General features: G+C 45.2%; 1 protein-coding gene across 2 annotated transcripts in view; it reads left to right on the forward strand.

Moving 5' to 3' along the window:
• Window positions 1-11614, forward strand: part of NLE1 (notchless homolog 1) — a 158837-nt gene extending 147223 nt beyond the window's left edge. Inside the window, exons 13-14 of one of the 2 annotated variants that reach the window (XM_069226354.1) lie at window positions 4306-4376; window positions 8889-9611. In XM_069226354.1, the coding sequence (XP_069082455.1) occupies window positions 4306-4376; window positions 8889-8901 (84 nt within the window). In that variant the 3' untranslated portion in view covers window positions 8902-9611. Of the gene's footprint in view, window positions 1-4305; window positions 4377-8888 lie in introns of both variants that reach the window. The other variant, XM_069226355.1, reaches the window with a different exon arrangement.
• Window positions 11615-27898: the final 16284 nt, after the last annotated feature.

Genomic DNA, 27898 nt, shown 5'->3' on the forward strand with positions numbered 1-27898 from the left:
ATAAATTGTATATTATATGTTAATGAAACTTGTAAATTTGTAAATATATATCATTTTTAATCACATTATGTACATACATACTTACTCCATTGCATGGGCACCTTTACTATATACACAACTCCTACCTCACCCTCTGTGGGAAAAACAATCTAAGATGGAGTTGACGCCCATGCGCAATGGAGCCGAAAGGGAGGAGTCCCTCGGTCTTGTGACTCGAAAAGACTTCTTCGAAGAAAAACAACTTGTAACACTCCAAGCCCAACACTAGATGGCAGGATAATGCATAGCATGTGAATCTGCAGCGTCTCATGCCACGAACAGATTTAAGTGACATTTTCCATATATATATTATTAAAAACTTTGCTAGATAAGCAGACATTTGAGGTGAGCAAATCTAGAGTGTCGCTGGTGTTGCAGAGTGCTCCTTACTATAGCAGCTCTCCACCTAAATTGGGAACTTCCCAGAGTTCTCCTTTGTTTTTTGCATAATTTATGCGTCACTCTAACCCTGAAAGGGCCTTGGTTTGACTTATACTGGGTGCTCCCTTGTGTCTGGACAAAGCTATACCCCTCTGAAAAGCTCTAATGAGAGCGAAACACGTGTCAGGGGTTGCTTTACTAATTCCAGGTTGGCTTGGACGGTATTTGACCAGTCCAAAGCTGTAATACTGTGCCTGGAGTGGTAAATGCCTTTTGTCATTTTACAGCTCGGCGAGGATGACACTGTCATTCCTATGCTTAAAGATTTTGCTGTACAAATGGCAAAAGACTGTCACTATCTAGCTCGGCAAGGATAGCACTGTGCTGATCCTATGCTTAAAAACTTTGCTAGATAAGCAGACATTTGAGGTGAGCAAATCTAGAGTGTCGCTGGTGTTGCGCATGGTGTCGGGAAACACCATAAATAAATTGAAGCAAATTTCTTGTAATCCCAAGAAAGGTCAGGACACTTCCAGTGTTATCAAAGTAATTTTACTATCATACAGATTGTTCCTCCCAACGCTTTTCAGCGGTAGCCTTGTTCACATTCCTTTTTTGGGATGCTCTTTTTCCTGCTTTAGTGTAAGATGATTTTACTTTTAACCCAATTGTTGTTGATTTTTTTAAACTACAAAAGTATTAATAATAAGGCACCATGCAATAGCATATGACATAATTCACAAAGTAAAGATGTTATCCCATCTCAATGTTCACAATTTAGCATCCAGGAGGTTGCAGGAAGCTCATTATTAGGTACATGACTACAGCATTATCAGATCTATTGATGTAATAATTGTACCGCTTGAGAAGAAAAGAACGCATAGTCCAACTTCTATTAGGCCTAGTCCTCAAGCAAAGGCAGTAGTGTAGTGGTTGGTAAATGACTTACTGCATGGCCTTTGAAAAGGAGTAACATTCTGTCAGCATAGTGATGGGTTAGACATACAAGCATTTGGATATCAAAATAGTACTAAGGTGAGAGTAAAACATAAATGAGCACTGATGAAGAGGGGGCTCATGAAATGTTTAAGAGATCTTAATCCATGCAATGACCTTTGTGTTTCTCTCTATAGAGGTCTCTAGTTGTCCCTAAGGCATTCCTTAAAGCCTAAAATTGTTATCCCACATAAGAGCAGTGGGATGCTGTCATAATTCCCTAGCTTTCTCTCTCCTCAGGGAGGTAGTTTCTGCTGCTACCGACTGGACAACGGTGGCATGCTATTGAGGAATCCCTGGAAGGGATGAGGCCTTTCAGTGCATCAAAATCCCGCACTGAGGCAGAAGGAAAACCTGGTCTAAGAATCTGACATTAATCTTGCACGCCTTAGGATGAGTATATAGTTCTTGAATACAGCATTCAACTTTACATATGTCTTGGTGGCCGGTGATGGATGGGAGAACAGTAATGAGCTCCCTCCAAAACAATTACCTCTGATTATGTGCTTGGTGTCTGCATTGGGCGCAAGGCAACAGGAGCAGTTGGGGTTGGAAGCAGGGTACCTTTTACGTAGATAAACTGGGGTTAAATAGTGTGGTGAAGTATGTTGAATTGAATGCCATGACTTTCGTTTTCACTGATAAGGTGAACTCAGTTCTTAGCTTCATCACATTAATGTAGAGTCTTTGCTTGGGTCGGGTCATAAGCATGCATTATTGACTTTGCTCTTACCCTGCTGGAAGATGTTTAGCATTCTTTCTCAGGGGAGTTGCATGATTCTGTTTACCATTTTTAGCCTTCTTTTTTGTGAGTATCAATCTGAGAGTTTTTGTTGGGCCAGATTGCAGACTTTCCATCCTTTAGGATTGCCTGCAGGAGGTTCATAGTTCTTGCTTCATGGTTCTTAATCTTGACTGCTGTTGTGGTCTCCACAGTCTCCTTCCTGATTTGGCTTTACTCCGTGTTGAGGATCAGCTATCTCTGGAGACCAGTCACTTGGTATTTGATGGGGTGGTTTTCCCTGGTGTGATCCCCTGTTCTACTTCTTGGTCTGTTGAAAATTATTTTTGTATCCCATTAAGTCTAGGGGGCTCATGGAAGAATATAAGTAGAAGTTACTCACCATAGTAATCTTTGTGCTGATAACCCTAGGTACCCCTTTCTCTAAACCATCTATCTGTCTAAGTTATCTTTTGTCTGAGCAGACACTGAACTTCCCTGGTGAATGGGGACTGTGATCTTCAAAGCCAGAAATCATGGAAGCTCCTAAAGACCTAGGTGCATTGGGGCCATGTGTGCACCCATTTCTTTTTAGGTCGAGCCTAGGAAGTGAGCATGTGCTGTCTGCAAGACATGTTGTATTCACTCTTTGGGCTTTAACCGTGCCCACTATTGCCATTTGTTCTTTGTTGTGCTTGTCTTAAGTGCTTCCTTTTTATTTGGTGGATTTTGTTTTCTAAATGTTCCCTCCTTTATGTGCTCAGTTCAGTCTCAGGCGATTTCACTAAGAGATCATTTTTGTTGGTCATTACACTAAATTCAAGTGCGTTCAGGCTTCCTCCTGTTACAGCATGTGATGGCCCCTCCTCCTATCCGGGCATTGCAGCCTTAGTGTTCTTTTGGTTGTCATAGCAGTGTGCTCACACCACACCAGAGGAGAAACAGTGTTTAGAAAGGAACCAAAGGTTTCAGGTTTCATTTGTTCTTGTGCTTCTGCTTGGGTATACTTAATTGATGTTTTCCAAGCCACTTTTCCCTCCACTGCTGTTTTGGAAATAATTGGCTCTGTGTGCACTCTCCGGCAGACACACACATCAATTTTCAGGCTTCCTCATTCTAAAGTCCTCTAAACAGTGCTGCAGCTGCTTCTCTGGTCCTGTTGATAACTCCTCCATTCTAAGTCCTCTAGGCAGTACTGCAGCTGTGTGTCTGTTCCCAGTGGTAATTCCCCATTCTTCGTTCTCTAGACAGTGCTGCAGCTGCATCTCTGTTCATACATCCACTAAACTCCCACCCAAAAGACAAAGGTAAAAGACATTGTCATTTACAACGCTCATAGCTCTTACTCTCACAAATGCGAGACCTATTGCATTGCAAATGCTTGTGTTTTTAATTGTTTCCTAAAATGTTCTTTATTAGTGGGACCGCCGAAAACCAATGCAGAAGTCACTATAGTGACTAACATATACAGCTTAAACAGTGTGCCTCAGTGAGTTATTTTCATACGCAATAAAGGTAAGTGTTGCAAACTGTGTATGCAGTGTATTACCTCCAGTATGCGGTCTGAAAGCATAGAGCAGTCGTTTAGCTCTGGGGATTCTGGATAGTACAGTGTCTAGCAATTCGGTACCTGTGAGATCCAGGTTAAATTCTTAAACTGTTGTTTATTACTGCAACCAAACTATTCAGTACTGTGCATCCATTATAAAGTTTCCGGCGCTTAGTGTTACTGCTTTGCCTGCAGTGCTTTTGGTCTTGTACACACTAACTCTGCTACCCAACTGTCTGCTCACATTGCTCAAGTTGTTAACAATTTAGCCAAAATCTTGGTGCTTCTGGCCCGAGATCTATGCTGCACACTCTTTGACCAGGAGATTTAAACTGGTAACTGCTCTGTATGATTCTACTGCCCTGTTTTTGGGACAAAGGTCCAGCTTTACCGTAAACTAACAGCAGTTAAAATGGTAGCTTTGAGGGTCACAAAGAGAAAGAAGCTCCCACTCCAAAGGAAGAATGATCCTTTGTGGTAATAGTGCTTGTAGTTACATGGAATTAACTGGTGTTGTAACACGTATCTTCTCAACATCAGCTTTTATCCATTTCTCACACCATCGTTGTTTTAAGTGTGCTTTAAAATGAATCTTTTTAAATTGGTTTTGTTGTTGCAGGTATATGCTGTAGACTGGAGCCCTGACGGACAAAGAGTAGCGAGTGGTGGAAAAGATAAATGCTTAAGGATGTAAGTAAACTCAATGGTCAGTGTACCAATTTTTGTTAAAAATGCGATTGTACTTTCTCAGTAGTTTGCTAATCTCAGTAGGACCCAAATATTATTCTGTTTATTACTCTACATGTGTGTTAATATAAAAATAGCTACACATTACATAAATTACATAATCACACATATATAATACATAATTGCAACACTCCTTGGGAGAGTTAAAGTATGGTTTTACACTTAACCTGCCACATGAAATGTTACTCTCTATTGTAGCACAAACAACTTCTGAATGGAATTAAACAGACTTGGACAGAAACTTGAACTTTACTCAGGAGACAGCTTCTTCGTGGTTTGGTGTAATTCCATTCAGTAGTTTTTTAGAGAATTAAGTTACAAAAATGTCACAGGGTCCACAGAACAAAAATTGAAAGAATTACCTAATAAAATTGGGCGAGGGTGTATTTATTCCTCTCATCCATTGGGGGTTTGTTGACCAGGATCCAAGCTCTCCTATTGGGTACCCCAATAGAAATGAACATTCCTGATGCAGAAGTAATAGTGTGATGCAGGGCTTAGTCCCCGCATTATAGAAAAATTAGCTGAAGCATTGATCAACTGAACTCAAGTTGAAGCGTCCACTGACCCCAAGGCCAATGTCTGGATCCCAAAGGGATCATCGGGCACCCCAATTATTATTTTTTCAAAGAGGGATCCATGGTCCCTCTACCAAAAGTTGCAGGTCTAAGTGGAGGATCTTGTCCGTCCTGGGATTCATCATCTTTATTTAAGATTTTTGGACCCAAACAATTACAGAAAGCTAAGCACACCTATATGACCATGCAGCTAGGTGTTGGTTTGAGTGTTGAGCATTCAGCCATACACAGCAGTTGACCGCATGGGTGGTTGTGCGAAGTGCTTGGCTGAAGTCCATGCTTTACGCTCACTCCTCAGAGTGTATGTTTGAAGGCAGTGTGTGGAAGGTTATGTCCATCCAGGGTCTGAGTTTAAGGCATGACACAAGGTTGGGCCCTGCACTCAACTTATGCTGTGCTCAGCCAAAACAAAACCATACAACATTGGTTAAATCTGTACCATCACTTGTCACATGGTCTTGCAAAAGACCAGGCTCTGATAGATGAATGATAGCTATTTATGAAACGCAAACAGCTGACCCAAGGAAGTGCCTAAGCACTGCCAGGGGAACAAACCAGACCTTTCGCACAAACAAGAGCTTCAGAAATAATTTGTACCTGGAACTGCATAACGACTCATTATCGGAGACTTACTTCTGCCAGGCCTTAATAAGCCGTTATTGTAAAACAGAAAGGTTTTAATCTGTTTTCTAAATGTGAAGAGGTTTGGTTGTATGCGGATAGCTATTGGCTATAAATTCAGTATTTTAGCGGTGGTTAGAGCCAGTGAGCAACCAACTTGTCTGACTTTGTTAAATGTAAGAGTTACGAGTAAAGATCTGTAATTGGACCCACGTTCTCACAAGAGAACATAGCAAGGAAACAGTGATATCATGTAGGTGCCCTGATTGTTCTTGTAAACTGTTTTTAACACAACTATAATGCTTCAAATAAGTATATTTTGTGTACAGAGTGCAGTCTCTGAAGGTGTTGTGAAATATAGGTCTCTCTCTTGAGACCCAAAATAAGCCTGGTCACTGCATTTTACAGCAGCTGGGAACTATGCATGAGATGTTTTGGTGGTCCCATCAAAAGGGAGTCACAGTAGTCCAATCTGGATAGGATTAACTCAAATCATGTCCTTCCTGTCCGATTGTGGGATAAAAGTCAAGATTCTCTTTATTATGTGAAGCATCCAGAATCCCTTTGTGCAGGTGGCCTTTACATGTTCAGTAAAGTAAAATTCTTTGTTAATAACAACTCCTAAATTCTGCGCATGCGTTGCGATAGTTGGCAACACACGTACGTTTTCAAGCCACCACCTTGTGGTCCATGCTATATCAGGGCCAAAGATGATGACTTTTGGCCTTCCCTGGTAAGTGAGAGTTTGCATCCATCCAGTTGGCCACTTCTCATTGGCAGGTTTTGAGGTTGGAGGCAGCCTTGGCTGAGACCCCATCCAATCTCACTTTTAATTGAGATCATCGGAATAAGTGAAAAACAGTGACTCAATCAAAAGAGCCAGGGCGGCACAAATAGACAGGCCCTGATTGGGCTCTGCATGGAACATTATCCTGCTAGGATTGCCGTCTGGGTGAACCACCCCTGAACCTTCCCCACAATGCCCGCATCTTTTAGCTGATTCAGCAAGACCGGCACTAAGCAGCAAGCCTTTGACATTAAGCCTTCTTGAGCATGGTCTTTGAACTTCACCTGCTCAGAGCTTTCTCACCTTCATTGATAACCAATTAATTCACTCATACATACACTCAGACTAATGCGCTCACTCCTACCCCCCCCCCCCATTCAGACCCACTCAGACACTCACACACCCACTGACAGAGACAGGCCCTGTGACCAAACCCCGCTGCGTATGGCCAAAGGCCGTGTGTGGCGAGGGGCTGGGTGTTTAGAAGGTCTTTGCTCCAGGTTGGTTATGAGGGCTTGGCTTCCAAAGGCCATGTGCAACGGTGGTTGGATTGATGTATAGATATTAAAATTACTTTACGTTACAAAACCATAGATAGTCACTGAAAAAAAACAAAGGTGACAGGGACGTAATAGTTAGGTTCTGAATTTACTTGTACAAAACCATAGAAATTCAGCAGTTATAGTTTATTTCAAGTAACTATAGCTCACACCCTAACGCAACTATAACTTGGGCCTTCACCATGCACAGTTAATTACTCCACATATTATATAATTGATGTCATCTTCTATGGCATCTTTGATATTATCATTGCAACATTTGCAGTAAAATTATTAATTTGAAAACTGTGCATGGCGAAGGCTCAAGTTATAGTTACCTTAGGAAGCAAGTTCTAGTTACTTGAAATAACTGACTATAACTGCTGAATTTCTATGGTTTTGTTCGAGTAAATTCAGAACTATAACGTCCCTGTAACCTTTGTTTTTTTTCAGTGAATAAATATATATATATATATATATATATATATTTTTTTTTGTTTTTGTTTTTTTTGTGTGTGTGCTCACTGAAAAAACGAAAGGTTACAGAACCAAATGCCAAATTTGGTGTAATTTCATCCACTGGTTCGGTCTGTAGTTGTCTAAAGAATCCTATAGAAATTAACATGGAAAACGCAACTTTTTTTTTTTTTTTTTGCCCCCTTTTTCTCGGCCCCCACTTGAAGGATCACCCCGAAACTTTCCATGTGCAACAAGAAACACTACGAAACTTTTGTTTCGTGAAGAGTCGTCAAAGGGTGCCAAAGATATAGGCAAATCAAAAAAACACTTTTCCTATGGAAGCATGGTCCTAACTATAACTACCTACTGGTGACCACCATTCATATATATATGTATATTCCTGTAGCTACACATACCATGCATACTCATGCCATCTAGTGTTGGACCCTGACACGTGCAACTTGTTTTTATTCGAAGAAGTCTTCGAATCGCGAGATACATATGTACCCATCTACAATACCTAAATAAGAGACACAGACAGACCTGGTCACATTTTAAACTCACTGATACAAATATGGTGCTATAAACAAACAAAGCAAATCTTTTGATTTGCTTATAATAGTGGTGTCTTTTTTTTGTCCTTTCTCTGGGCAGTGCTAAATTTCTCATTATTCCTATCTAGCTCCAATGTGCTCATATTATTTTAGCACCTACAGGTCTCAATCCTTATGCAAATTGAACAGTGACCAGTGTTGCAGCATTTTTTTAGACCTTGCTACATACTTTTCTGATTTTGTTTTCCATACTGACCTTTTCGTCCTTGGCAGTGACAATGTTTTCTGCACACTGGCTGGGAGCCAGGTTTGATTTGTTTCAAGTGGAAAATATTATTTTGTAGAAGACAGTGATGCAATCCCTTCTCTTTACTGAACTCCCTGTTCCTCATGCTGTTGCAAGCTTCTCCTTCAGCAGAGTACGGAAAGAGCACGGCCTAGTCAGCAGACGGACGTGTTTTTCCACCCTGGCCACAAAGGGATTCATTCATCATGGAAATGTAAATATAAAGCATTGATAAGGGCTGCCATGCCAGAGCAGGCCGTCCATTCTGCCCCCGACTACAAAAAATTAACTGTGAATTTTTCCATCCTTTCTTTGAATAAAGTACAGTCCTTCAGAGATAGTTTTCAGTTCTCATGCCATTATATCCTTGCAACCCCTGCTAGTGGGGTGCCATGTGTTTACCTTCCTTCCCCTAAAGATCTAACCTTTCTTGATACCTTCACTTAAGATTACCAACTGAATTCTTATTCTTTAATCAGTGTTGTGTCTGTGCAGTATCTGAGTGTGAACAGGACGGACGATCACCACCACAGAATAGTGTTTCACAAAGCGCAGGTTGTAGGCCTGATGTAAATGCGGTTATCTAAAAACTAGTGATGGTGTGTTTTACAGGTTTATCTCTCTCTTTCAGATGGCGAAGATGAAAATGACAAGACTCTGCCTTTCAGTGACAGAACATCTTTTTGGGAAGTGGCCAGCCAAAGGGACTGTTCCAGTCCTTCTACTGTTTGTTAACCTGGTCACTTGACCATTACAAACCTTGTATTAGGAATCCGGTTTACCTCATGAACTGGTATTGGGCCTTCTACTTTCCCCATCGTTGGACAGTCCATCCACCTGTTGGCTCATCTGCGGTTGACAACCAGAAGTCTCTCTACTGCAGGAGGAAGACTTTACTCTTCTTTGTTTTGCTGCTTAGCCCCCAATCTCCAAAACCTACAACATCCTTCCTAAGGGTTACCGCTTTCTCTAACGTGTTTATTTGGTACACGGCTAAGAAAGCTGCGAGTTACACTAGATCGGTTGTGCTGAATATTGAAGTGTAAATTGAATTTTACACCCCGCTCCTCCACTCCCATTCAAAGTGTTAAGCTCTGCAGTGCCTTCAAGTATCCTTGGGGGTTATTTAGTATCTTCTGTGAAGTGAAACGATCAGAAATTCATGGAACCTGCCATGCTGACATATTTAGTATTTCTTTTATCACATGGTAGCCTCCCAGCCCAGTTAGTAGAAATCCTCCTCCTGGTGGAGCTGAACGTAATACATGGGAAAAAAAAGAAAATACCTTTTATGTGCGCTCGACTAGTATATTTGACTTCCTTGATAAATTAAAACTGTGTTTTATCTTCAGAATGTTTGAAAATTATATTTTTGGTTCTTACCTGATGTCTCTTGTTACTGCACCACAAAAAAGGTTTGCCAGCCTTATTACTGAAACAATAATAGTGGCTACACGTGATGGTATCCTGCAGGTGTTTGGGCAGCGAGATACACAGGGTCTGTCTTTTTGTTGTAGGTGTTGGAACAGTTAAAGCTGCTATAGTGGGGTGGATGGTAACCTTCAAGTTTTTGTAGAGCTTGCCTTTCTCCTGCCCTCTTAATTTTCCTTAACTCCCTTCTCAAAGCACAATCATTCCCCCCTCTCTTCTGCACTCTTACTCTCCTTCCTTATCTTCTTCCTTCCAAAGCCTTTATTTCCCTCCATTTCACCCTCATTTCCACTCTTTCCTAGCCTTTATTTACTATACCTCACTCCATTCCTGACCCTGCTCGATGTCCTTTTTTCGAAATCAGTTTAAAACTCTTTTGATTTCATTCTCCATCCTCCGCCAGCCCACCTCAAACGTACCTTTCCCTCACAGTTGCATTTGATTTTATTCTTTACTGTGATTTTTCAATATCCACTTACCTAATTTGCTTTCTGTTCAGCTTCCTAATCTAATTTATTTTGCTCTCTCTTCACTTAACTCCTTCCTCACTTGTGGGACAATCCCTCCTTAACAATCTGCTTTGATTTCTGCTCACCAGCTGCTTTGACCTACTTCTTCCTAAACTACTTTCTTTATTCTTCTGCCTCTAACCTTCCTTGGTCTTCATCCTTTCCCAACTTTCCTTTATCTCTAGCCTCAACTTTCATAAGCATTCAGCTCCCTTATTTCGCTCACCCTTTCTCCAGTCCCTGAGTTTAACTCCTTTCCCCGCCTTCATTGGTCTCCTCTTGTCCAGCCCCACTGTTGTCCTCTCCTTGCTGCCTTGCCTATGGACAAAGGTTCCTAATCTCGTAAGGTCCCTTGCTATTAGCTTGTCAATATGGGCAGGCTATAGGCCTGCTGCTCCTTAACCAAGAACACTGTTGCCCTACTAAATTCTCAGCAAGGCACTGGCAGCTGCGCGCATCTTGAAATGGAAATTAGGCTAAGCTTTTCATATTTAAATTCCAAGGAGCCCGACTTTACATCTATAGATATTTACATTTTAATCTGTTCTGAGTGACCAATATGAATGCAGGCTGGTCATTGTAAGTTGATTTTTCAATATGTCAGAGCAATTAATTCTGAGCCTTAAGCATCTTGAAATGTAGCCGGAAATAAATCAGTATGCATAATACCCTCCTCCCTACAACAGAGCTGGAGAAGTGTTATTGAAGGTCTTGAACCACATATGTGCACCCAGGAAGGCTGCAGCTGGCGGCTAAGGAATAGTGTAAAATGAATCTCCTCCATGACAATACACACCTCAATCCGAAACGTTCGTTATTAGTCTATAAATGCAATTATACTCTAAAATGTTAATTCCTCGAGCATAGAAAAAAGGGAACTGAAAATGCCCATTGCCACGGCTTTGAAGAGTGTAGTCCTCAAGCACTAATAATGCCACCGCTTTATTTGATACTGAATCTGTGAGGTTTTGCAAACCTTGGGCGGACATAAAGTGCTTGTACATATATCCAGCAGCTTATTGCTGCCGTTTTAAAATACGTTTCTTGTTTCCTGATGTATAGATTCTCTCATATCGGTGGCTATGGATTATTTTCAGTTCTCAGGATCCTATAGGACTCCTGAGCTCTGAGGCTAGCTGATTTTGATGTCATTAACATCTCTCTATTTTAGTGCCTAATCTATCATATGTTATTAGAGCTTCTGAGACTATCACATGCCTTCAATGAGTAGAAAAGTTAACGTATTTCTGAATTTTCACATTTTTTATTTAAAAAAAAAGAACAGGACTGTGTTTAAGATTGGAAGGAATAACAAGCATTTGTAATACGTTTGATTGAGTTAGAACTATTAGCGTTGTAAATTCCTAACTGGACTTTTCTTGCCACATAAATTGAAAATAAAAAGTAAAACAGCTGACATGATCGAGCCATTTCAAAACGCCACGGCCGCCATGAGCAAGAGTGCGAAGAAGAGACACAAAAGGAAAAAGAAGCTCGCTCGCAGTCAAACGTTTTGGCAGAAGTGCAATTATATATGTAACAGGGTTGATGTCCAAGGTGGTAACAAAACTGCCCCAAGGGGGGACAAACGTAAAGCATTAACCAATGCTAACAAAGGATCTTTGAAAGGCATGCCCATGAATGAGTAATAGTGATGGGCAGACGGTGTGCGTGGTTTAAAGCCCATGCGCGCTCGACCTAAAACGAGTACAAAAACATAAAGAAGTGAGAAGTTGAGTTAAAAAATAGGCATTTAGAAGCTGTTGTTGGTCAGCAAAAGTATGTTGTGGAACTACCTGTACTTGCTTCTTTAAATGGATTTGTGATTCACTGTCTGGTGCCACGTTTTCAAACTGGAGGACGGGGAGGGATACGTACTCTGAGTTGTTGCCACATTGAGTTTGTGTGTGGCAGAGAAAGTCTGAATCCTCCAAGACAGACTCTTAAAGTGATCCCTGAGCAGCAGCATTCTGTTTTCCATCTTTCATTTGTCCTGGCTGAGAAAAGCTAGTAGTTACTTTCCACGTGTTGCCGAACTTCCTACCAGAGATTTTACAATGTTCATAGTGATTGAAGTAAGGTTGTCTCCCAGAAAATATGCATGTATATTATCGCTGTGTAATGCTACCCTTCTCACAGTTCAGGCCCACAGATAGGAACGCGAGAGTCGAATGCCTCTCTATTAGCACAGACATTAACACATTCGGACTTTCTGCTACCAATATTGGTGGATTGCATTCATGCCCCTGAGGGCACTCAACCCCCTCCACTTGTATTATGCTCAGAAAATCTCGGTTTGATGAAGGAACCGGAGACAATTTAGAAACGTTCATGCACTACTCTATATGAACCAGTCGCAGCTCAATTCAAAATGCCCCCCGATTGTACTGGAAGTAGGAAGTAAATCCATTACATCGTAGCATCTGCCATCCTGACTAAATGATTTAAAGCATGACAACCCTATTAATTGACTGTACTTCACTCCATGGATATTTTTCCAGATATTTTATATTCTGGCTACTGCCTTATTGTTCTGAGTTGATTTCCTGTATCCGACTCTACAGCTGCTAATTGAGTCTGGTGTCATCGGAGTATAGTTTTTTTTTTAACCCTTCTGGTTTCTCCTTCATGGATGACCATGACTGGTAGAAGGATCTTTTTCTTATAGACGGTGGGAAAATCGAAAAGAAAAGGTGCAACTTACAGGTGATTTGGGGGTCGTAATCCCCCAGAAGCAATAACTGTATTTTTTATTGCATATGTGGCTGTAGATATATATAATTAACATACTCCTGCCATCTAGTGTTGGGCTCAAACGCTTTCAAGTTGTATTTTTTCAAAGAAGTCTCTCGAATCAAAGGATGTGTTGTGATTAATCCTCTTGGTGAATTGTTTTTCTGCCAGCAGGTTTGGAAATGAACAGAGTGGGCTCTGAGTTACTTGTATTCTCTATGCGCTCGACTGATCCTGTCAGTTTCTTTCTCCAACTATTGAGTCAGGCTCCTTCTAGCTCTGTTTCCATCTCTGCTTCTGTCTCAGTAGTGACCAGGGCCCAGCACTGTTTCTGACTCAATCGCCCTAAAATGGGATGCCCAGAATTCCAATATGGTCATTGATGCCACGCTAAAAACCTGTGGACTGACCACCACAAGATGTTTAAACTCTTCCTATCCCCTGACCACAATGCCACCTCTCCTTCATGCTGCTCCTTCCATTTGTAGAAAACCTTTTGGTACCTGAGGGAACTCTGCTGGGCACACATCACTATGCCCACCAACACCTTTCTGACACCCCCTGCATCTTTGGATTGGAAGAACCTCTAGGCGCCAAACAGGAGGGCCTCTGTTGCTGAGCAAATTTGAAGATGACCTGCAAGTGAATGTCAAATCTACACTGAGGGCTTGGCCCTAGAGTCGGGACATATGCAACCTGGCGGAAACCCAAGGCATTTAAGACTTATGCTGAGGCTGAGCACCACCACTGAGGGAGTCTGGCATCAAAAACAACAATTGAGGCAAGTCAAGCCACAGGCCTCTACCACCTTCTCTGAACAGTACCTACAGAAGACCTCAGAGCCTACCAAGCCTCCAATTAAGAGTGTTAATACCAAGAGACCTGGCATGCTACACCTCCATGGGCAACCACCCCCAAGCCAACATTGATGCCAAAGCTTTCTTCTGCTTCAAAAACAGTCAGCAACGCACACACCTTCTTCAGCATCGAGGCCCTCATCTGCTCCAAGATCTTAATTGGCTTCCAAGCCCTCAATGGCATTGAAGCCTTGTTTGGTGCCAAAACCTGCATCGCCACCAAAGTCACTGTTGGCTTCCAAACCACATAGAGGCCCAAAGGCTAAAGGACAAACTTGTAGCAACGCGCATACAGGGTATAGAGACTCTAGTCTTGGAGAGGTCACAGTGAGAGTTGGATGCTAGACAACGGTGCCTCTTTATTCACCTGGTTATGGGCAAGATTTTATCTGCCTTTACCGGCTCCAACACCACCTTTGGAGCCTATCCTTCTCAAGATGAGACTTGCTCTTGAGGAGGTGCCTCTTTTTACACATTCTTTCCTTAAACCTGCACCCAAGAGACAAAGCCATTAGTCGTTTACTTTTTTCCACACGCTGCCTCCCCTCAACCTCCACCAGCATGGCCTCTACCATTGCCTCTGCCAGAGTCACCAGAAGGGTCCCTCTTCTTGAGTTTGTCCACCAGGTAGTCCCTATGGGCCCTTTTGTCCTTATGATCAGCCTTTAGGGAATGGGCCTACTGATGGCCCGTGGAATGATTACAGTGTGGCTTTCCCATGCGACCGTCACTACTTTGTAGTCAGGGCCTCACCTGTGATGATACAGCAGCTTACTATGAGGTCATGCAGTGGGTAGCTACATACCAAAATATGGACATGCATGTCATCCAGGAGTAGGATGATTTCTTTTTAGAGATGCTCTTTAAATAAGAGCACACACTCCATTTGCTCCCTATACTTAAAATCATGTTAAAATCTGCCCCTAAGAATTTTAGAGACTGTCAAGGCCAGACGAGTCACCCCTATTATGGAAATAAGTTCAAGCCCTCCCCTAGTTACTTTATGTAGATTAGAGGACATGACCCACCAGATTCCCCAGTATCTGCCTTCAAGTGTGCCTCGAACCATGTCCTTCCGCCAGAGAAGTGGAGTAAAAAAGATACAGTGGGCAAGAGGGTGGCAGTGGGAGCAGTTAACCGTTAGTGCATAGCCACTTCACTCTCCTAACCAGATATGATAGGGTACAGTGGAAAAAAATGGAGTATATCCTTAAATGACTCCCAGAACTGATCTAGAGGAGATCGTGTCGGAGGGCAAAACCATCTCCAACGCCAACCTTGTTGCGTGTTAGATGTCGTAGACACAGCCTACAGTGGCTGCAACACAAATGTTGTACTTCGATGCTACATCTGGCTCCATATCTTTAGGCTCAAACGTGAGGTGCAGCAACATGTCCTCAACCTTCAATTTGATGGAGAGCACCTTTTCAGGGCACGAGTTGATGAGGTTCTCAAAGATTTTAAAAATAATAATACAGTAACTGCCAAATCCATGGGCTCTCTTAGGGCTGCAACATCCGGGGTTCTTTTCGGAGGCAACAACCAAGAGGCGGACCAAGACTACCTTGCGAGAGCAGCCGAGACAGGCTTACCATCACCAAGGCAGCAAGTGGTACAGTAGACTCCTAGAGAGGGAACAATAGGAGGAGGGGGCAAAATAAACTCTGACAAGCACGATCCAAGCAGTGATGTGACTCTCTCCTCCCTCTACTCCCTATCACACCACCTGTCTGGGAGGTTTACGTGATTTCCTCCATCGCTCAGAGATCACATTAGACAGATGGGCACTAGCTGTTGCACAGCATGGGTACAGCCTTGAACTGCATTCCACCCCTCCCAACGTCTCACCATGGCCATGCACTAAGCAGCAAACACCTCTCTCCTCCAGGAAAAGGTGCATGCCCTTTTTTAAAAGGGGCCTTAGAAGCGGTTTCTGGTAACACCAAGGGTCTTGGGCACATTTGTCATATTTCCTCATTCCTAAAAAGGACTGACGACTCCCTCAGATCTATCCTTAATCTCAGAACCTTCAACCACTGTATCCTACCAGAATATTTCCAGATGAGAACCCTACGAAAGGTGAAGTGCTTGATCTCAAGGATGCTTTTCACATTCCCATATTGTTGTTCAGGTCTGCTGAACACTTGTGATTTATTGTTTGAGTACACTACAAACTAAACTGAACTGCATGTAGGCACTGGAACAACTGGTGTAACTTAACTCAATGGTAACCATTTTATCAAACCCAGTAGGAGGACTGACTATTGCGGTGGAAACCTGTCACCGATTTACCGTACTGGTGTTCTCCAAATAAGTTACCATATATTTTTAAAACAAGCGTTTGTGGTATTTTTTATTTCTCGTAATACAAAATATGAACTAGGGACAGTATCAGGAGTCTGGTTAACATAACAGGAGTTGGATAAGTGAGACCAAACAAGGTGCCTCAAAAGGTCATGTCCAGAATATGACAGAATTTAACACTTGTATGTGGGATTCCAATTCTTTGTCCAACGTCTCATTAGAACATAGTGCAAGTCAGAGATATTTTACTATAAATTTACCTGTTGCTGGCTAGGAGCAATCCCTAATTGACAAACTAGAAGGAGATGGGTTAAGAAGACATCATTAGGGGGAAAGGGAGGGAAAGTGTCCTCACTCTAAACCTGATAGGCTGAGGAAGCAGTATCTGAGGGAGTGGGCAGAGTTTAGCAGGATAGTGCATAGTCATGGGAACAATAGCGCAGATGATGCAGGACTGGTCATCCACCAGACTGTAAGAAAAACAGAGAAGGAAGGTGTGTAAATGAACTGTGTGGTTAGAAGGGACTACAGTGAAAGGGTATCACCTGTGGAGGTTGCTCTCGAGTTCTCTAAAACAACATCCCAGGCCAGTTATCTGCCCAGGCTTCTAAATTCCTCAGTGCATAGGACTTTACATTCAGCCTCTGCCCACTCAACGAAGGTACCACACACGAATTTGACAGAAGGAGGGGCTCTGGCTTTTCAGTTGCTGGTAATGGTTTGTTCAAATGTTAGGAGAGCAAAACGAGACGCCCACCAAGTTATGTATGTATTGTAACCTTATAGCCAGCTGCCAAGAACTATACCAGTTGTTAAAGGTATTGCGCCAGAGTCACAGGCAAGAGCCTATAATGAGGGAGAGGGCCTTTAGCAACTAGTATAGCCCAAGGAAGGAGGGCTATAAGGTTATTAAAATATTCCACCCAATGACAGTAGCACATTCTAAATTAAAAAGTGACAAACATTGGAATGTGGGAGTAGAAGACTTGTACCAGTCATTATATACTCTTAAACCTGTGCATGAAAAATTGACCTATACCTCCTTCCTCATGATTCCTTTCCTTTATGTTGTCAGAGTGGCCCTCTTGTATTCTTCTGTACTCTGCATGCATTCTAGTTCTTATTATTTCTTCCACTCTGGCTGATACCTCATTTCATAGATCGTAGCCTCTCCTTTAAATCTCTATCCCTGCAATCTAACACTGATCTCCGCCAGCCTATTTATCTCACCAACCATTCACCTGAAAACACCCAGCCCCCACTAATGATCAAATCTAAGTGGTATAATCTTATCAGAAAGTAACTGGAGTAAAGGCATGCTATTTTGTTTTCTTGAGGTTCATGATTAATCACAATAATTAACGGTAACCACTAACCTTAGGTTCCAGAGTAGTGTGAAACTCGCTGTACAGCACTTCAATGCCTTGTCAGAGATAGTAAGCACTATATAAATACAAATACAATCCACCCTGTCCACCAGATGTGCCTTCAACTATTTGTTAAGTGAATGACACTACCAGCTCAAGGAACTCCTCTTTCGGGTCACCAAGGGTGTTCATGAGCTGCTGGCAGTGATGGTGACACATCTGCTCAAGGAAGGAATTAATATCTTACCAAACCTCAACAGTTGGCTGATCAAAAGCATCAGTAACAGGCTGCAGTGTCCAGCACACACACATGTGGCAGTGTCCTTGCTTCACGCATTGGGCTTTACTGTTACCACCACCAAGTCTTACCTGCATCCTCCTCAAATACATCCCTTCTTAGGTTCCATCCTGAACACGGTCAAAGGGAAAACATACTACTATGAGCAAAGGGTCTTTTTTCAGCACCTGCTGCCTTTGTTTCAGCCCAGACATCAGCTCACAGTTTGCATGGTCATGAGCCTTTTGGGAGTGATGGCATCCTCTATTATGATCATTCCCCATGCAAGACTACACATACACCCACTTCTAAGAGTGCCTGGTAGTCCAATGGTCACAAGCACAGGGTCAGTGGAAAGATCTAGTGTTGATTAAGGCCAAAGGACACCGCTTTCTGCAATGATGGTCAGGCATCAACTTGGTGCAAAGCAGGCCTTTCTCAGACCCCATCATTCACTTAACCATTACCATGGATGCCATCCTCACAGTTTGGGACCAGTACACAGTTCAAGGACAGTGGCTGTCTCAGTACAAAGATTGCCACATTAATTGCTAGGAAATGGTGGCCATTCAGCTAGCCCTCAAAGCCTTTTTGCATCTTATCCACAGCAAGGTAGTCCTGATCAGAATAGACAACATGACAGCGACTTTCTATATCCCAAAACAGGTCAGTACACCCCTCCATCCCCCCAAATCTCTAGCCTATCGCAGAGCATCTGACACTGGGTGTTCCCCTGCAACATTCACCTCATGGAAAAACCTCTCACAGGGACATGCAACAACTTTGTGGACCTGCTCAGCAGGATGCATCAACCAGTCCATGAGTGGGAACTCCACCCCCTAGGTCCTTCACAAATACTTCCAGCATTTGGGCCACTTTACTGATAGATCTGTTGGCGACCCTAGAAAGTACAAAATGCTCAAGCTTCACCACTGGATACCCACAGTCCATGGGCTGTGCACTATGGATGAACTGGTCAGGAATATCTGCCTCTGCTTTTTCACCTCTCCCACTGCTGCCATTTGTGCGCAGGAATCTCTGTCTAAAATCTCTGATTCTCGTCTTCGTGGCACCAACCAGGGCCTTTATTTTCCACTCCTGTTGAGTTATCAGTCTTCCCCCATGAGGGTTTCCCCCTCAAACTGGACCTTCTCACTCAAGAGGCAAGGTCAGCTCAGGCATCCCGGATGTTGCGCAGCTCAATCTTGCAATTTGGCCCCAAATAGTCTAGAGCTTGGGTACCTCCAACAAGAGTATATGTCCAACTTGAAGGAGGCCCAACCATCCATAACGCAAACCTGTATGCAGCCTGTTTAAAACCCACAGTGCAAGAGATTGTTGTCTAACTTTTGCACCTACAGAAGGTGAGTTTTGTCGACACCTGTATTTGCCTACAGTTGGCAGCGGTTGCCACCTCAGTAGACTACCAGTGGCCAAAGCCTTTATGGAGGGACTCAGGGGTCGTACCCCACCCATGCCCCCAGCCCCTCCTACCGAGTACTCACACATTGGTGTGGAACTTCAACATAGTCCTTAACAGACTAATGGGCCCACCATTTGGACCTATACATTCATGCCCTCCGCACTTCCTGTCCTGGAAGGTAGCCCTCCTAGTAGCTGTCACCTTGCAGGGGCACATCAGCAACCTGAAAGCTTTCTCAGTTTAAAAACCTTTTGTGAAGGTCCACAGGGATCAGATCATTTCTAGAACAAATCCTAAGTCCGCCTTATGGCGATGTCACCCTTTCACCTCACCCAAACTATAGAGCTCCCGGTCTTCTTGTAACCACATTCTGTTGCACAAATAGCACTGCACACATCGGATGTAAAGTGGTTGCTTATGTACTACATTAATAGAACAAAATTATTCTATAATTTCAACTAGCCCTTAGGCTGCCCTTTGTTTAGCAAAGGAGACATTCTCCAAGGCTGGCATAGCCAGGTGGATTGTCAACTGCTTTTGGATGTGCTACCTTAAAGAAAAGAGGATCCTGCATCCTCTTCCAAGAGCACACTGTACTTGAAAGAATGGGGCTATTATTGCCTTCTTGGGAAATTTCCTGTTAGCCAGTACAGTAAAGAAGGCACCTGTTCAACCCTACACTTTCACTAAACAATGTGTGGACATTTTAGCCCATCTGCAAGCCATAGTTGGCCAAGCTATGTTAAGGACATTATTCCAGACATCTGCATCCCCACACTAACCACTGCTGTTTGAGGGTACTGCTATACAGTCAACCGTAGGCACGTGTATCTTTAGCCACTATGAGTGGAAAATGCTACTTATCCCTGTTAGCATATGTTCATAGCATGTAGTGCTGTTGATTTCCATTAACCCATCCTCCTCTTTGGAGCCTTTTTCAAATTGTCTCAAACGTATTACACTTACAGCACAGTGCACTACCTGTCTTTCACATTCCATACATCATCTCACCCATGGAGTCGGTGCCCATGCTCAGTATATACCAAGAGGAGTCACAGAACATCCTGTGCCTCAAGGGACTTGTTCAAAGAGAAGCAACTTGCAAATGTCCATACAGCACTATGCTGAATGAACACACACACACACACACACACACACAAGGTAAGTAGCATTTTCCTTTTTGGTGTTCCCCCATATAATTGTGTTGTCAGAGTCTCCACACATGACTTTTTGAACAGGATGTAGGTGGTGTTTTCACCTGAAGCATCATTGCAAAGACATTATGGCTGCACATTTTTGGCTTTGGTCCTGGGAGTACAGCAAATTGAATCTTGCTAGGGTGAAGTTTCTCTGTTCTTCACTGACTTGAAGGTTCTGAGTTATGGTCGCTCTTCTGTTATAGGGCTCAGATCCCTGAGGAAAGCAGTGCAAGAAGAGCATCTCAGATGCAAGTTTGTTTCCTTACTTTTTCCTCTCACTTGCTGTTAGACCTGACAGCCTTAGGGTGGTCACCCTCACCTTTTTGCCTGCCTCCCTCCACTTTTTGACACAGTTTTTGCTGGTTTTAGGACTGCACACTTTGCCACTGCTAACCAGTGCTAAAACAAAGTGCATATGTTCCCTCCCTGAGAATATGGTGACATTGGCTCATACCCAATTGGCTTATTTAATTTAATTGTAAGTCCCCAATAGGGGCGTGGCCGGCAAGATGGCTGACCGGCAGAACTAGAAGAGTGCTCCCGGCCCCAGATACAGCATCCTCCGCGATCCTGCCGCCCTGGGCCCCCGCGAACCCGGCAGAAGGGTCCTGGAGTCCCCTGGAGCGGAAGGGAGCACCAACAACCGGTGGCAGGCATCACGATTGTGCTGCGGGGAAGCGCGTGTGAAGAGCACCTGACCCCAAGATGGTGGCCACGATGACGGGCGCGTTTTGAAAATCAGTCAGTCGACTGATTGAAGCGGCAGTGAGGCGCAATCTAGGGGGAGTGACCCTGTCGGGGGGGGCCTTCAAGGTATGGACTCAGTGGTGCATTGGCGCCGCTGCCTTCTTGGCACCCTCCCCTCCCCCTGCATGAAGCTGGAGGTGGCCCCTCCCACAGGCCTGGAGGCCCATCATGGTGAATTGGATGCTGCAGGGTGTCGGTCGTTGGCCAGCTGAGGGGGGGCGCTTGGGCTTCCGGAGACGTACTAAGCTGCACTGAACATACAAAGGTAGCTGGGGACTGTCGCTGAACTAGTTCTGGGGGGTACCCCTTCTGCCGCGGTGTTTCGATTGGGTGGCCCTGTGTCGTCTGGCTCCTGGAGTGCGGGACTGGCTGGTTGTGAGACGGCCACATTGAACTGAGAACGACACCTGCAGTGCTACTGCCTGTGTCAGTGTTCGCCCTGAAGTGGTCCGGTGAGGGTTCATCAGTTGAGGACCAGGCAGTGGTGCATGGCGAGGGCACGGAGTTCGACCACTTGCACTGCACCTGGTAGTGTGGTGCACGGCACTGGGAGTATTCGATCGTAGCAGGTGCCTCATCAAGTGCGCACCATGGGCAAAGACAGAGCGAATAAGGGAACGCAGCAAACACGGATGGATCAATACACAGCGCAGAGTGCAGGAGCGAGTCTGCAAAAAGATCCCCCTGGCCTGTGGAGAAGGGAGCGGAGCCCACCAGGGCGTAAACCCTGGCTGCTATCGAGTCATCTAGCCGGGCAATGCAAACTCAGATTGCGGCCATACCGGTAGATGTCAACCTGCTGAGAGCCGATTTGAGGGTGGTGGCAGAATGATCGGTGGCCACTGAGCAACAAGTGACATGCATGCACTCTGATGTGGACAACCTGAAGGCCTCGGTGGCCATCCTCGAAGCTAAAACGCGCAAACTGGAAGCGCGTGTCGCGGCTGCGTAGGGTAGGACGAGATGCTGTAACCTCCGTATAGTGGGCTTCTCCGAAGGAGTAGAGGGGGGCGAATGTTGAGGCCTTCCTAGAGGACTGGATCCATAAATCATTGCCTGATGCCCCCTTGTCGGCTGTATTTGTGGTGGAGCGTGCACACAGGGCCTTAGCACTGCCGCCGCGAGCACCTCCGCGAAAGATCATAGCCAAAGTCCTTAACTATAGAGACCTCGATGCATGGAGATCCTACATTTGAGAATCACACTATCCATTTTTTTTTCCTGACTACACTAGGGGGGTGCAGCTCCAACGACAGTCATATGCTCGTGTTAAACGTAAGCTAAAAGACCTGGGCTATACTTATATGTTGTTGTATCCAGCCAAGTTCTTCATGCGGGCCGCTCACATTTCCTTTAAATCTCCTGAAGCAGCGTGGGACTGGTTCGAGCGGAATGATGGGACAGGAATGCCGGAATCCCTGCGGGGAGAGAGTGGTGGGAGACTCCGAGAGACAGCAGAAGTGCGTACTGCAGCACGAGAAGTACCAGATGCCATTGTGCCGGCCGTGAAAGCCGAGTGATTGTGCGCTCGGACGGTACTCTGTCTTGAGTGTAGGAGACAGGAGTGTGAGGAGGCTAAACTGTTGGTACAAACTGTCACGTCGGAGGCATCCTCGTGCACCAGATACCCCTGTGTCACGAGTGGTTTGCCTCCAGAAGGGGAAGCTGAGGTCACCTGAATGATTCATTGGACCTTCCGTTATGGTTGGAGTCAAGTACTTTGATTCTGGGTCAATGCTCGGGGTCTTCCCTCTGTTGGCTCTCCTCTGGCCCTTTCTCTCTCTCCTGTCTACTGCTGCCTTTAGGTGCTGGGGATGCGGGGCTCCGGGTTGGCGATTGGTCTGGGGCAGAATGGTGGCCCTGTGATAACCCCCCATTGTTAGTTTACTTTTTGAGAACGGTGTGTGCGCGGGGCGGATGATTGGTGTATGTTGGGAGTGTAGTACGGACCTGAATCTGGCTATCGAGCGGGAGAGGCGAATGTTCCCCACTTCTGGGTACTAGAAGTGATAGCAGGGTACACACACGATTGGGCAGACACTAGTTGTGGGTGGTGTTTACCTGGGGTGGGATGGGGGAGTGTTATGTGGGTTCTAGTTGGTATTGGTATTGTTTTGAGCACTGTGGGCATTCTTCTGCTGAGAAGGCATCGGATCTTCAGGTTGTGCGTGCGGTGGGGCTGCATGTGGGTGGGGAGGGGGCGGTCGAGCACTGTAGTGGACCAGGCGGAGTGGAACAGAATATGGTGGGTACCCTGACGCACATAGTTACATGGAATGCAAGAGGATTGAATTCCTTTGTGAAGCGCTACAGAGTACACACATATCTTAAGCGGCTTGGCGTACATATTGCTCTCCTACAAGAGCCTCATTTGATAGAAAATGAAGCGCAAAAAGTGCAGGAAAAAGTGGAGGGGGGCAGTTTTTTTGTTTTTTTTTTTGTCCTCATTCAATTGTCCAGCCTCTCGATGAAAGAGATCAATTCAAATAATCACTAATCTCCCCCTAGAGACTCTTGTCCAGGACAACCTGTATCTCTGATTAGCAGAGCCTCGCCGGCCCACCTTCAGAGCTACCGGGCACCTGCCTTGACATAATCACAGGACAATACCTTATTCTTACGATTCCAACCAATTTCTCAATGGGTCCCAAAATGTGTACTTCTTATTTGACTCTCTATCTCTTGCATCCAAAATTAAATTATATATTAGCAAATCCTTCCACTCTATCACTGTCGGGGGAGAGGCACTTATCCATTTCTTACATATTTCCCACATTGCTAGCAACATCATATAGAAGAGCAATTTAGCATCATTTTTTGTATCATTCCTGGAGCCCAATTGACAACCAAATATAACTAAAGAGGGGCTTACCTGATACTGAGGGGGGGGGGGGGGCAGTTTTATTCGGCGACCGATCCATCCTACGCTAGGGGGGGTCTCTGTTTGGATTGCTCCCGGGACTCCCTTTATGTTAAGAAGTCTAAAAGTGGATGTCCAAGGCCGATACATATTCTTACACAGGGTATTAGATAGCCGGGAGCTCTGTCTGTTGAATGTTTATGCCCCTAACACTGATGATGCGGGGTTCTATCATCAGCTCCAACAGGAATTAATATCTTACACTGGGATGCCCATTTTGTGGGCTGGTTATTTTATTTGTGTCCTGGACGGAATCCTAGATAGGGACCCGCTAAGTCGCAAAATGACTGCCGAATTGCGGAATGTTATGAGGAATTTACACTTTGTGGATGTGTGGAGAGAGATGTACCCCACCTCTCGAATATTTTCGTGTTACACGCCCACCCCTGGGGCTTACAGACGCCTGGATAGTTTTCGCCTTGCCAATGACGGATTACTTGACGTCCGCCGTGTTGTTTATCAGGTTCTTATCGGACCCTGCCCCTCTCCTTTTGAAATGCGAAACACACGTACCCAAGCCTGCGATCCCCCTGTGGCATCTTTGGCCTAATGTACTAGGTGATCCTGAATATAAACAAGACCTTCAAGGTGTGCTGAATGGTTATTTTAGTACAAATTAGGGTACGGCTACGGCCCGAGGCATCGCATGGGAGGCATTGAAAGAAGTTATCAGAGGGGAAAGCCTCAGTAAAACATATGGTATCAGGAAGCGCTTGGACCAGGAGCTCACGCGGCAGGAGTACGTATTGGCAGCCTTACAGTGCCAAGTAGATAACGGCGATGCGTTGAAGTCGGATTGCCTTGAGGTGCGTGGCAGAATTGTAGACCTCTGGGATAGACTGGATAATTATGTTCGCCGGAATTATAGGCAGCGGCTGTTTCGGGAAGGGGACCGCTCAGGGTGTATGTTGGCTTGGCTCCTTCGGCAGGAGCGTCCCATTCCTATCATCCAGATGCTCCGCGGTCATTCTGGAAAAAAGATTTTAGGACAGCTGCGGGACAATTTGCACCTGCAAGAGCACCTGCAGAATATTTATGCCACACCATGTGGAGGAGATGTGACCTGGATACGGGAGTACTTGGATGGTCTCCGGATGCCTCGCCTTACGGAGGCCCAGTCGGAGGAATTGGAGGGGGAGGTGTCTTTGGACGACCTGGTGGAGGCGTTGGGAGGAATGACGTCTGGGAAAACGCCTGGTCCTGATGGGCTACCAGTCGAATTTTACCGAAATTATCCCGCTGTGATTCTGCTGCGACTGTTGGAAATGCTTCATGAGGCGCGTAGTGAGGGCCTTCTCCCAGAGAATATGCAGGAAGCACTGATAGTCATGCTACCGAAACCTGGGAAGGCAGCGGACAACCCAGGCTCCTATAGACCGTTATCCATGCTAAATGTGGATGTTAAATTATTAGCTAAGGTTTTGGCCTCTCGTTTGAGTCGAGTGGTGACACATTTAGTACAGGGAGATCAATGCGGATTTATACTGGGGAGGGGGACTCATATGAATACACTCATACACTACACGAGACCCGTGACTCCATGTTTCCCGCTGTGGCTCTTGATATTGAGAAAACGTTTGACACCTTATCCTGGGAATACTTATGGGAGGTGATGCGTAAGATGGGTATGGGCCCCGTCTTTCTGTCCTGGGTGCGTCTTTTACATACAGCGCCTCGGGCGACACTGTGTACGGGGTGATAGTGTCAGAGTCCTTTACTATCGAACAAGGCACACGGCAGGGGTGCCCCTTGTCGCCACTGCTGCTCGCATTGGCTATGGAGCCTCTGGCCATACAACTACGGTCTGGGTTGGATAAGTGGGGCATCCGTGTGGGGACAACAATGCATATAATAGCACTGTATGCAGATGATGCCCTGGTGTATGTCACAGACCCGGAGCGAGCGGTCCCCCTCTTGTTGGGTATGATGGACATTTTTGGGCAGGTGTCTGGCCTCCGAATCAATAGACACAGAACGGTATTATTCCCGATGGCAGCTCTGTCGACGTTGGCGGTGCCAGAGCTACCCTGTTTTGGGCTGTCCTGGGAGACTGAGTCCTTTTCATATTTAGGCATTCAAGTGACGCACTCCCCACAACTGTGATTTACTTTAAACATGGGAAGATTATTGGAGGTCCTCCGCGCCTCTGTTCAGTTCTGGACCTCTCTCCCATTTTTGGTTATGGTTAGAATCGTACTCAGTAAAATGATCGTTCTCCCCGCGTGCCTGTATGTTATGCAGAATTCACTCTGTGAGCTTCCTCTCTCATTATTCCGGCAGCTGGATAGATTACTAGTATCTCTAGTCTGGGCGGGCAAAAGTTGCAGAGTCCGCATAGAACTCCTGAAATTGGACCTGGCTAGTGGGGGTCTGGGACTGCCAGACCTCTACCTATATTACCTAGCGGGGTTACTACAGTATGCAGTCCGGTGATGTGAGGACACTTCTAATTGGAAAAAGGATTTGCTAACTGGCTCTGTCTGTGTGGAGCATCTCCCGCATATACTAATGGGGGGCTCTAGCGTTCCGCAGGGTGCCCCCTATTTAGTAGAACAGGTGTCGAGACCTTGGGAGACTGCGGTTGTGCGGGTTCTACACAAGGACCCGTACCCATGCCTGCTTCCACTATGGTGGATCCGGCCCTTTGTCAAGGCCGCTGAGGTGATGGATTTTGCGAAGTGGGTTGTAATAATGCGGGTGACTTATATCACAATGGCACGTTTATTACAAGGGAAGAGGCATAGTCCCTGTTTGGAGTGGGTCAGGGGCAGTTCCAACAGTATGCGAACATTTTGCGGACGGCCAGAGGGATTTGGGCGACATTTCTGGAGGAACCAGCTGAATCCCACCTCCTGGTGACTCTTCTTGACCCTGGAGGTGACTGCGGTCTCCTGTCCCGAACTTATAAAGCTCTCAAGGGGGACAGGCCAACAGGGACGCAGAGAAGCAGGGGCTGCAGGGAAGCTGACCTGGGAGTGGCGCTCTCAGATGGGGAATGGAATAGAGCCTGTTCACTGGTGCGGGATTCGACTAGCCAGCCAGCTGAAAGGATTCGGTAAGGGGATGGGTGTACCTACCCGGGGTGCCTCCAGGAAGGAGGAGTACCAAAAGTTGCTGAGGGCTGGGGCAGAAGCCCGTTCACAAGAGAATGTTGAGGTGGAGGAGCCAGAGAGTGGCCCCTCAGAGGACTTGCCATCAGCAGTGGGGGATGTTACCCCTGGAATTGTTCCCCCTGGTAAACCAGGGAGCAGTGTCTCTAGCCATGGCCTGACTGCAGAGGAAAGGAGGGAAGAGAGAGAATTTGAATTGCAATTGGCAAAGTTAAACATGGAGGCAGAGGAAAGGAAAGCTCAAAGAGAGGCTGAGAGAGAAACTTTTGTTGTCTCATGAACTGAGTCTCAAAGAGCTAGATAGCAAGGCGAGGCAGTCTGAGTCCAGCAGTGATGGTGGCAGCATACATGCAGGACTTGCTGGTGACAAGATGGTTCGTATATCCAAGAATGTGGTGCCAAGTTATGTGGTGGGAGATGACATTTGATAAGTGGTTGGCTGCTTATGTAGTTGCACTAAGGGCTCAGGGGGTTTCTGAAGAGCAATGGGGGGCAGTCTTGTGGTAGTATGTACCCGTTGTGGTGAAGGACACAGTCCTTGTATTGGATCCAGGGGATTAAAACACATATGCCCCCATGAAAACCTGACCCCTGAGAAATACCGTCAGAGGTTCAAGGACAGCACCAAACTCTCCACACAGAACTGGGTAGACTTTTTTTATTTCTCCAGTAAGGCGCTGAATGGATGGGTACGGGGCAGTAAAGTAGATGACTATCTGGGGTTATAGAATTTGATCCTGAAAAAGCATATGTTCAGTGTTTGC

This window comes from Pleurodeles waltl, chromosome 3_1 (genome assembly GCF_031143425.1).
Source record: "Pleurodeles waltl isolate 20211129_DDA chromosome 3_1, aPleWal1.hap1.20221129, whole genome shotgun sequence".
NCBI classification, from domain to species: Eukaryota; Metazoa; Chordata; class Amphibia; order Caudata; family Salamandridae; genus Pleurodeles; species Pleurodeles waltl.